This window comes from Apodemus sylvaticus, chromosome 5 (assembly GCF_947179515.1).
Source record: "Apodemus sylvaticus chromosome 5, mApoSyl1.1, whole genome shotgun sequence".
In the NCBI taxonomy this organism is placed as follows: domain Eukaryota; kingdom Metazoa; phylum Chordata; class Mammalia; order Rodentia; family Muridae; genus Apodemus; species Apodemus sylvaticus.
Window position 1 is genome coordinate 164,010,905 of NC_067476.1, and position 11,711 is coordinate 164,022,615.

The 11,711-nt window shown below is 50.4% G+C and overlaps 1 protein-coding gene across 1 annotated transcript; it reads right to left on the reverse strand.

Moving 5' to 3' along the window:
* Positions 1-1,386: 1,386 nt before the first annotated feature.
* Bhlhe23 (basic helix-loop-helix family member e23) lies at positions 1,387-2,058 on the reverse strand. The gene has a single exon (XM_052181604.1). It carries the CDS (start codon positions 2,056-2,058, stop codon positions 1,387-1,389), a length of 672 nt encoding a protein of 223 aa, XP_052037564.1.
* Positions 2,059-11,711: the final 9,653 nt, after the last annotated feature.

Below are 11,711 nucleotides of genomic sequence, written 5' to 3' on the forward strand. Positions count from 1 at the left end.
ACACTTAATTTGATATTAAAATTTAATTATATTAATTTTTTATAAAATAAGCTTTAATTACTTTATTCTGCACACTATCCCTGGTCTAAATATAGATAAAGGACTTTTAAAAATAACAGTGGATGATGACCCCAGAGCTAACAACACTTGAGTTTGTTATTTTCCCTGTTCATCTTAAGTGAACTTGAAAAACAGTCTGTTTTGAAATGTGCAAAGTAGATTAGTTTAAGGGAGAGGAAAGATTTGAGAAATAAAAAATAGAAATTAGCAGAAGCCAGTATTAAGCATATGTCTTTATGAATAAGACTTAATCACACACGTCATTTTGCAAATACAAAAGGACCTTTTCCAATGCATTAATTAAAGTTAAGCGCTATAGACAGGCGCTTTGCCGAGCAGCGGCCCTCTTCTGATTTGCTTTGCTCAACGTCAACGAAAGCCAAGAAAATTGGGTGAATGGAGTCAGAAGCTGCTGAGGGCTACCGAGCAATAACCAGGCAACATCTGGGACACGCAGGCTAAGGCTCGGACTAGTTACAGTGGCAGAATTCTGGACTGTGGTCCGATTTTGTGAGCGACCAGTTCCCATTCAGTCCAGAGCCGGGTACTCACCGGTAACCCGGCTTCCTCCAGAAGTTCCGGAACTGGCGCAGAGGGCCTCGGTTGATCCTGGAGCTAGACTGGACTCCTCGGCTGACCCTCCAGGGTCAAGTAGCCCTGAGCAGGTTGGGAGGGCTCCACCCGCCCCCTTGGGGCAAGCAGAACAAAGTGACGCCCAGCTCAGACCACAGGAGGCAGGCGCTGGCCGGTCCAGGCTTTATTTAAGGATGTTTCCACAGACTTTTGAGGCGGGCTTGGATTTCCTGAGCCTCTGGGCAGGCAAGATTGTTAATAGGATAAGCTCAGACTCGGAAAATGTTGTAAATCTCACCTCCTGGGTTCTTCCTGCGTCTGCCTCCAAGTCCACTTATGGGCAGGTATGGAATCTTGGAGCTGAAAGAGACCCGAGGTGAGGGGCCACACCCGTCCGGAGGAACAGGTCTAGTTGGAGCAAGGCTTGGCAGGTTGACTTAGAAGGGACTGGGGCAGAGGACGATCCCTAAAGCTAGGATATGGTCAAGCGCGATGCTCTGTGCCTGCACTCCTGAGCCTTGGGCAGAGTCATCTGATAGATGTGGGACCAGCCACTACCTGTTCCCTCCCGTGGCCTTCTTTCAGCTGAGATAGCTCCGTGGATGCGGCGGGGTCTAGAGTCCAGAGCCAAGTCTCTGGCTCTGCCAGGACGGACTTCACATTCTGCACTCAACAGTTCTATAAGCGGAGTCCCGCCAGCGAGGACAGGGGACAGTCTAAATAGAAAGGCGGCTGCAGAGGAGCTCGGCGCCCTCAGGGCTTCTCGCCGCAGTGTTTGCAAAGCGCCGAGGGCGATCCTGAGAAGGTGGCACACTTGTCTGGGCAGGGTCCGAGCGCGGCGCCCGCCGAGAACGGATAAACCGCTGCCTGGCCAAAGGGCGTCAGAGGCGCGGCGGCCACCGGCGCCGCGAGGCCTTGGCCTTGGTTGAGGTAGGCCACCAAGCGCCGCATCTCCTCCAGGGCCTGCGCTTGCATGAGGATATAGTTCTTGGCCAGCAGAAGCGTGGCGATCTTGGAGAGCTTGCGCACCGACGGGCTGTGCGCGTAGGGGATGACTGCGCGCAGCCCGTCCAGCGCGTCGTTCAGGTCGTGCATGCGTCGCCGCTCGCGCGCGTTGATGCTGAGTCTCAGCGAGCGCTGCTCCCGGGGCCGCCGCCGTGTGTCCACCGCAACCCCGGACCCTCGCCGCCGCCGCCGCCTCTCGAAGGCTTCGTCCTCGTCGCCGCTCTGCTCGCCGCTGCTCTCGACCGTCGCGGCGGGGACGCGGGAAGCGGGAGCCGAAGGGAGGTCGCCACACGGACCGGATGCACCGAAGCCGCGTGTGGTCTCCGGTCCGCGCGCCGCAGCGTAGGCGTGGCCGGTTACCGTGTAGCCGTGGCTCAGCGCCAGGTACGAGTCCCCCGACAGCGACTTGAGCTCGGCCATGACCCCTGGAGCCCACTACAGCACTACCTGCGGCGCGTCCACCCGTCCAGCTGTCTGTCAGTCCCTGGGCCTGCGCGTGGCCTCTCCGGCCGGCCACCCGTCTTGCGCCTCCTCACCAAGGCATGTGGCCGGCCGGGGCCGCTCTACCTCCCACTCGTATTGGCTTCGTTTTTTAAGCTGCTGCGGCTCCCGCTGGGACTTCACGCCGTCCAATCAGAGGGGACCTGCTGCCCGCATCTTCCTAGCCCCACTCCACCCTCTATGCGGACCCACAGGCCTGAAGATGGGAGCCGCGGGACCTGAGGGAGCTTTGCCTGTTTCTTGGCGCCTCAACTGCCATCTCATGTTTCCTACGGGGTCACCTTCCCAAAGCTCCCGCCCCTGGTACTGGCTTCACTCTTGCCTTGTTCTGGGTCTCCACCTACAGGAGCTGAGCGCTGAGCGGGAGCTCCCAACCGGGTTCTCCTCCAGGTCTCCGGATCAGAGGCCCGGCCTTGCGAGTTGAATTATATCATCTTCCTGTAGGCATCAGGTCCTTGGTCCCTTCTGTCTGTCGCCTCAACACGAAGTTCTCCTGACACGTGTATTCCAGTGTGGCTCCCGCGTTTGGGACGAAACCTTTTGCCTAGGACAGAAGTTTCCCTCCGACTTCTGAGGTGAAGGATTCCCAGTCTTGTCATGGGGGGCGGAGGGGGGGGGGAGAGTATAATGGATTTTCTCAGTTTTGTCTGGGAAGTGAGGGCCCAGCAGAGGTCACTGTAGAAGCGGCCATGGTCCTTCTTGTAAGTGAGGAACTGGGGTTGACGTCACCTGCCCAGGCTTCAGTCCTAGCCCAGACCCCTCCCCAAACAATAGGTAGCTTAGATCCTGGTGCTTCCCGTGCCTCAACTGGTCCTGAGTGTCGGATTCCTATGCTGTTACACACTAAGGAGCAGGGGCTGCGCTAGGGTCTGGCTCATCTTTCTTGGTGTGGGAGCCGCAGAGCCAAAGTCTCTGCCTTATTGGAGGCTCGAACTCTCTGCAGTTAGGAAAGACAGAGCAGGTTGTTCTGGTACCACCTAGTGCTGAAGGCCCCCTCTCTACCTAACGAACATGAGGAGCTGCTGCCTGCAGGCTGGCCCTTCATATTTGTCAACTAAAGCCCCACATGTGAAGGCTGCAGAGGGGCTTAGTGCTTTTTGAGAAGCCCCTCAAGTTGTGAACTTGCTAGGGCTCCGTGGTTTCAGCAAGAGGTGGAGTCTTTTCACTATCAGGTCACCCTCACTTCCACCATAAGGCAGAATCCTTCATAAGGCCATGCCATATGACTCCGGAAGAGTCCATTAGCCTCTCTGTTCTCTGAGTTTCACCAGGAAAAAAAAATCACTCAGTTGTTGGGCACTCTCTAAGAGTGCATAGATGCCAGAGGCACATTTGTGAAGTGAGTAGGTAAGAGTCATGTGTTTTCTGGAAGGTTCTGGGGTCTCTGTGTCATTACCAGTATGTGAGAACCCAAATACAAACACATATGTGCTTAAGGAGCATCAGATTTTCTCTGGGCCTGGAGAAGAAAGAAGCCAGACAACAGCTTCTTGACTGCCCAGAACTAGTTCACCATGTCACCAGCTATATTGTGGAGCAGGCATCACCTAGAAGGACATCCTGGCCCAAAGAATGAGGTGTCTCTGTGAGTCCTTTTCTAAGTACCTGTCCCTGGGCTGATGACTGTATGGGTGGGAGTTGGCGGAGACCCCACTGCGATCCTGAGGCTGTGGATCACTTCAGGCAACCGGAAGGGACAAGGTCTACAAGAGGAGTAATGGAGCTGAGCAGTGGTGGCACACGTCTGTGATCCCAGCACTCTGGGAGGCAGAGGCAGGCAGATTCCTGAGTTCGAGGCCAGCCTGGTCTACAGAGTGAGTTCCAGGACAGCCAGGGCTACACAGAGAAACCTTGTCTCTAAAAACCAAACCAACAAACCAACCAAATAAAAAGGCATCAGTTGCTCTCCTATTCTGCATATGATGTGGTCACTTGCTTCAAGATCCCACCACCTCAATGTTCTCACATAATGGACTGTACCTTGAACCATGAACTAAAGCCCTTCCTTCTGTAAGTTGCTGTTTTTCCAGAGTGTTTATCACAGAGGCGAAAAGGAAATGGAGACGTCCAGTTAATTGAGAACATTCAGTTGCACCCATTACAGTTCTGAATGGTTAGGTTGGGGATAGGCATGGTAGCCAGCCACCTGTTTATAATAGGTAAGAGGGCTGGGCTTGGTGGCACTTGCCTTTAATCCCAGCACTTGTGAGACAGGGGCAGGTGGATTTCTAAGTTCAAGGCCAGCCTGGTCTTCATAGTAGGTGTCAGGACAGCCAGAAATACATATGAGATCCTGTCAAAACCAACAAACCAAACCACCAACCAACTTACAATAGGCCAGCTACAAGGAGAGGCAGGGTTTTGCAGTGCCACACTGCCACCTGATGGATAATAAAGAGATTGCATAAGCAAATTCTCAGGCTTTCCGGACTGGTGGTTTCAAGAAACCCTCCCTAGCTTTACCATCACTCCTTTCCATTGTTCCTTTACTGGAGCTGGGTGCTGTAGGCATCCCAGGGCTGAGTAGGTCCAAGCTGAGAAGGTAGCGCTCTTGTTGCTCTCATCCACCAAGGCAGGGAGGGCATGGGGCTCCACGCCAACCACAGCAACTCTTTTTTTTTTTTTCTTTTCTCTTTACTAGACAGGGTTTCTATGTGTAGCCCTGGCTGTCCTAGAACTCACTCTGTAGACCAGGCTGGCCTTGAACTCAGAAATCTGCCTGCCTCTGCCTCCCAAGTGCTGGGATTAAAGGTGTGCACCACCACACCCGGCACAGCAACTCTTATAAAAGACAATTAATTGGAGTTTCAGAAGTTTAGCCTGTTACCATCATGACGGGAAGCAGAGAGGCACACAAGCAGAAATGGTTCTGGAGAAATAGCTGAGAGTTCTACATCCGGATCCACCGGCAGTAGGAAGAAAACACAGGGCCTGGATTGAAGCCTCAAAGCCCATCCCCCTTCCCTCCCTACACACTTCCTCCAAGGCCACGCCCACTCCAACAAAGCCACGCCTCCTAACCTTTCTCAAGTAGTAACACTTCAGATGACTAAGCATTCAAATATATAAATATTCAATCCACCACGGGGACCATGGAAAAAGTCTTGCCCCTTATGCTCTGTTTTTTTTTGCCCAGGTTCTTGTTAGAAGCTCCACAAAGGACAGGCTCCCATCCGCACAGCAGCTGCAGGAGAATTGACAAGGCCTCATCCCTTTCCCTTCACTCCCCCTTCCCCCACAGGAGTATCTGCTAGCTTTTTCTGAGGTGATGAGAAAGTATCCTGTGTATGTTTTATTTATGGTTTTTGGGTTGACAAGATCACTTCATAACCCTGATCACCAGAGCTCAATACCTAGAACCCACATGACAAAGAGAACTGAGTCCTGAAAGTTGTCATCTGACCTCCATACAGTTGCTAACACACACACACACACACACACACACACACACACACACGTACACGCTCTCACACACATGCTCACATACACACATGCTCACATATACATGTGCTTACACAACACACATCCTCATACACACATGCTCTCTCTTACACACATACCCATGCTCACACACACACACATTCTCTCACACACACACATTCTTATACAGACCTCCACACACAGGCTCACACACACCTGCACACACACACACACACACACACACACACATGCTCACACGTACCACACACACAAATGTATTACACAGCATTACAATTGTGTTTTAAAAAGTTTATCAAGACATAATTTGTACAACGTGCAACTCTTTCATCTAGAATATTCAGTTCAAAAACATTCAGAAGCTGTGTTCTGGGACGCACAGCCCTCACGCTCACTAATCTCAGGACAGTCTCTACCTCGTCCTACTAGATTCTTCTGCTGGCGTTCTCACCCCTCTCAGCCCAGGCCTGCACTGCTGACTCAGTCTCTGTACCGGGCTTGTGGAGTTCTGCTCTGCACTGCTTAGCTGAGGGGTGTTCTCTGGAGTGATTCCCCAGGATTGTGAGAGAGGAAACACAGTGTTTGGCTTCGGCTTCAGTCGTTACTTTGTAGCAGTCTCTACCTGCTTTCCCAGAATTTCAGCACTCCTCTTTCCCAGAAGACAGAGTTCTTACTCCATGAGAATTACATTCTAGGTCCCCCATGTTTCTATGCACCAGGCAGATGTGCATAAGGCCCAGCACGTATATATTCAATAGGAAAATTTAATACATTTTATTCTTTCTGCTTCCTGTTGGAAGTGCTGACCCTGATTGTGGCACCTGGGGCTCAGCTGTAAGAACCCTTTGCTTCCCAGAGTTAAGCTGAGTTGTTTATTTTCCTCCAGGAGGCCTTGTGGACACTTCTACCTCAAAGGACAAGCCCCCTCAGACCCTCGCTTGCAGAGAACTGAGAGCAGCGATAGATTGAGACTTTTGATCTCACAGCCACAGCCCCTGCTTCTGTCTGAGCACAACACTGTATCTAGGTTTGGCCACCGATCTGTGCCCCCCAGCATAATCTTAGCAGACCTCATCGTGGAAATCTTGGATAAACACACAGGCATGTGAATGTATGTGCAGTTTTCTTTTTTACTCTTCTAATTTAATCACCCCGTGGTCAGTGAACACGGCTCTCAGAATGGCAGTTTAATTGAATGGAATTGAAACTTCCTTTCCTCCAATGTGTTGTTAATCTTGGAAAATATGTTTTGTGTTTAAACTGCAAAGAGTGTGTGTGTGTGAATGTTGGAGAGGAGCCACTCACGTCGATGCAATATATTCCATCCAATTCCTAGGTTCACCACCCACCCCCACCCACGGCTTTTTTGAGACAGGGTTGCACTGTTTTATCTAGATTGACTAAGAACTCCTGATATTTCTGCCTCAATCTCTTGAGTGCTGGGATTATAGACAGGTGCTTCCATGCCCAACTTAGTTCAGATTTCTTATGTGTTTATCCACTAGATTCTGAGAGAGTGAAAATAAGGCCTTATTATATAATCAAACCAAAACACGTACAACCCAATAGATAACAAGACAAAATAGAGCCCTGTCCCAAAGCTATTCTGCTGTAGGCATGGAGGTTAGTCTGAGAATCTATTCTTTGAAGACATTAATAAGATTGCTTGGCTTGTTTTTGTTGAGATGTGCTTAAGGCCCAGCATGTATATATTCAATAGGAAAATTTAATACATTTTATTCTTTCTGCTTCCTGTTGGTGGTTTGAGATGTGAGCTCTCAGCTGCTGCTTCAGCCACATGACACCTCTATTTCACAACCATGTACTATTATCCCTTTGGAATCATAAGCTAAATACACCCTTTCTTCCAGAAGTTTCCTTGGTTATGGTGTTTTATCACAGTAATAGACAAGTCTGCCTCTGCATTCCTCCTCCCTGGAGCCTTCAGTAGAAGCGTGTCTGTTGAAGAGGCCATGGAGGATGGGCCTGGATCACCATTTCCTCCTGGAGGGAGGATCTCCAGGGCCCTTCCTGGCCTCTGACCCAGTGCAGTGCTCATCTGGCTATGGCCAGAAGTCGAGGCCAGCCCATGCTCTAAGGAGCAGCCAGACTGTTCCCTGAGCCTCTCTTTTACTCCTGATCCCCAGAGCTGTGAGTGGTGACAACCCTAAGTCCAAGACAGATTCTACAGGACTAAGCAGACCAGGCCACATCCCACACAACCGGTCTCTGGCGTGCCTTAGAGAAAGGCCCTTACCACTCTCTTCTCATGAACAGGGCGGTAGCTCCTGTATGGAAGACCCTTTCCCAGCCCGGGCCACCCAACACAGACCTGCTCCAAGCAGGCTTCCCTTTCTAAATGTTCCACCCCCTCCATTCTGGGATCCTAAGCAAGAATTGAGAGCACCCTCAGAAGGTCACCTGGGCCTTAGTCTCCTTTTGAGCATCTTAGAAGGTAGAAGTAGTGGCTTTATCTGTGAGGGACTGTAGATCTCTGGGATCTCAGTGAGCTCTGCTCAAGTCTCTCTCTGCTACCCAAGCAGAGGAACAGATTTTGATCTTTCTAGCAGCAGTTGGGGAGGTTGATGTAGATTTGGGAAGTTCCTATTCTGGCGCCAGGGGGCAGTATGCACCTGTTTTTGTGCTGTTCGGTCCAGTTACAGGTGGACCTTTATTTTATTTTGTTGTTGTTGTTTTTCCTGTCGTTCATTTGTTTTGCTTTGTCTTTTGTTTTTCTGAGACAGAGTTTCTTTTTGTATCTCTGGCTGTCCTAGAACTCAGGACTGGCTTCAAACTCACAGAGATCCTCCTGTCTCTGCTTCCCAAGTGCTGGGATTAAAGGCATGTGCCACCACACCCACATATGAGTAAGGTTTTTAGGCAGCAAGAGCCCAGTAGTTAGGTGTTGTCTTGGTCGTTTTGTTGTTGGGACCAGATTATGGGCTCTGAGCCTCCAGGAGCAGCAGAGACACGGCCAGCAGGTGGTGAAGGTGGGACCCTCTCTCCCTGACCTCCTTTGGACATAGCAGTATTGCCTTAATGAACTCTCAGGATGCTTTGGAGGGGGCTCTCAAGGTGGAAGAGGACAGGAAAGGTCAGAACATGGCTCATATGATGGTTGATATAGTCAGGGTGTCCCTCAGTTCCAAGGCCAGAGGGCCTATGCCAGTAAGGATGCGTCGGGCACAGGAAGACAGACTTCAGGAAGAGGTCGGACCCATGTGGGCTGAATCCATAGGTCTCTCTTAATCTATAAGACAGAGACAGGTGACCTCTACAAGTTCAAAGCCAGTCTGGTTTACACAGCAAGTTCCAGGTTAATCAGAGCTACATAGTTTGTCTCAAAACAAAACAAAACCTCACAAGGCAGCCTTTTGCATTACTTGATATTTTCTGAATCTGTCTATTCTCTTGTGTAGACCCATCTGGCATGTTTTCCTTCCTCCTGAATGGTGTCAGTGATTCCTCAGCACAAACTGGAGATAATTTCTCTCAGCCTATAGCTAGTTACTTTGTCTAAAAACGTCTTTATTTGTTACATCTGTGGGGATGTTTTCCTTGGATACAGAACTATGTTAGGGTGTTAAACTGGCAGGTTTGCTTTCTCTCTCTCTCTCTCTCTCTCTCTCTCTCTCTCTCTCTCTCTGTGTGTGTGTGTGTGTGTGTGTGTGTGTGTGTGTGTGTGTGTGTGTGTGTGGCCTATGGAGCCCAAAGGACAACCCTGAGTGGCATTGAGAGGATCTCTATTTGGTCTGGAACTTACCAGTTTGGCAAGGCTGGAGAGCTAGCAAGTCCTGGGATTCCCTCTGCCTTTGCCTCTGCAGCACAGGTATTACAAGTGTAAGGCCTTGCCTGCCCCCTTTCCTATGGCTCTGTAGATTGAACTTGGGTCCTTATATTTACAGATCAAGCACCTTACTAAGCATCTCCCCAGCCTCATTTTCTGATTACTTTCCTTTGCACCCTGGCTGCCTTGGGCTGTCTTTGATGTCACATTGCTAGAGGCAGATTTGTTGAGACCTTTTTGAAGTGCTGGACAAGTCTGCTCTTCACTCCTGACAGGCCACCCCAGAACATCATGATCCGCCACCGATCACTCGCTACCCTGCGGGGCACATCCCTGTGAGGACTAAGCTGTTTTTTGGGCTCTGGCCTGTGATGAGGGTGGCTCTTGTCAAAATTCCTGGTCAATCTGCTTGGGCTTTGCTCTCTTCTCCCTCCGCTGCTGTGGGCCTGGGGAAAAGGGGCCCAAGAGAGCCTATTCAGCGCCTGCTGAACAGCGTGGCAGGGTGACCTCTGGAAAGACAGCTCCAAGCCTAGAACTCAGTGACCTAGTTTCCTGGTGTTTCCCGGCGGAGGAGGAAGTCAGCCTGCAGTGAGGCAGCTATCCAGGTCCTCATGGTCAGAACCGAATTGTCACTATCTGGCTGTGAAGGGAGATCAGACGCCTGCCCACTGGGAACATGGAGTGTGGAGTGATGGACATGGTGTTCTCTTATCTGTGCAGAAAAACTCGGGCAACTGTGCTTGGGGATATCTGATGCCTGTCTGGATCCTCCCTCTCCCCCCCCCACCCCCACTGAGGCACTGATGAGGAAAGCATGAGGGAGCACATGGCAGGGACCATAAGTCTGTCAGGGGGCAGAGAGCCAGATCCCCTCAAGATCTGTGAAGGAGACAAGCTGGGCTCATTACCTATTCCATTTTGCAGAAAGAGACTGGCTGGGAGGCTGCCCACATGGTCCTGTCCATCAGTGCTACCGTGCTGATCTCTGGCAATCACAGCCTGGCTGCAGCACCCAGAGCCTGAGCCGCCCCGCCCGCAGCATCTAAGGAGTTATGCATGCCTGCAGATGCACTGGGAGAGAAAATGTGTCTGTTAATGATTCTCCCCTGTGGTTCCCACATTGCCCCACAGATGATTCTGCACTTGGCTGAGATGAAATGCAAACGCCTAGAAAAATCAGAGAAAAGCATTCTAGGACTTTAAGATCTTGCTTGTGCTGCAATTTCAAAACAAATATTAATGGTATTGATCAGGAGCAAGTTTGCTGGACTGAGTTTTTGTTATAAAGTCAGGGTGTCCTCAGGGGGGAGGTCCTTCAAGGGAACCCAGGTCCTTCCCAACACAGGGCAAGGTGAGCAGGTGTTCTGGTGCTAGCTTCTCCAGATGCACAGATCATAGGAAAGGGCTACACACAAACCTTCATCTCCAGGGAAGCAGCGTACAGCAGAGAGCGTGAACCATGAGATGGTTGTCAGCATTCCTTCTAGGTTCCACCCACAGTTACCTGGCAACAGCCAGGTATGCCTGACTCACTATAAAAGGGTCTGTTTGCCCCCACCTCACTCTCTTCCTTTCTTACCCTCTGTCCCTTCTCTCCCCATTCCCCTACCCCCCTCTCTACATGTATTCCTAGCCAGCCCTCCCCGTCCCTCCTCAACTCCCCTCCCCATGCCCTAAATAAACTCTATTCTATACTATATGGAACCTCAGGGAGAAGGTGCATCTCAGGTTGGGCCCATAGAGGCACCCCCTTCCACCTCACCATACTGCACCTCTACAAACATATCCTGGTTCTTTCTTTCTTTCTTTCTTTCTTTCTTTCTTTCTTTCTTTCTTTCTTTCTTTCTTTCTTTCTTTCCTTCCTTCCTTCCTTCCTTCCTTCCTTCCTTCCTTCCTTCCTTCCTTCCTTCCTTCTTTCTTTCTTTCTTTCTTTCTTTCTTTCTTTCTTTCTTTCTTTCTTTCTTTCTTTCTTTCTTTCTTTAAGATTTATTTATTTCATTTATATGAGTACCCTGTAGCAGTCTTCAGACACACCAGAAGAGAGCATTGGACTCCATTACAGATGGTTGTGAGCCACCAAGTGGTTGCTGGGACTTGAACTCAGGGCCTCTAGAAGAGCAGTCAGTGCTCCTAACCGCTGAGCCATCTCTCCAGCCCCTTTCTTTTTTTATAAAATACAGCAGTGTGGAGGAGCCAGGCCAGGGCTTATGTGCAGAGTAGGCACAGCCCTTCCTCTTGGGAACTCTGCTTCCTCTACAGTTTGATCCCTGGTCAGAACAACAGGCACCTTTCTTCTGGGCATCCAACTGCAGGGATCCTAATTGGAGTCCACACTCTTGTGAACCAA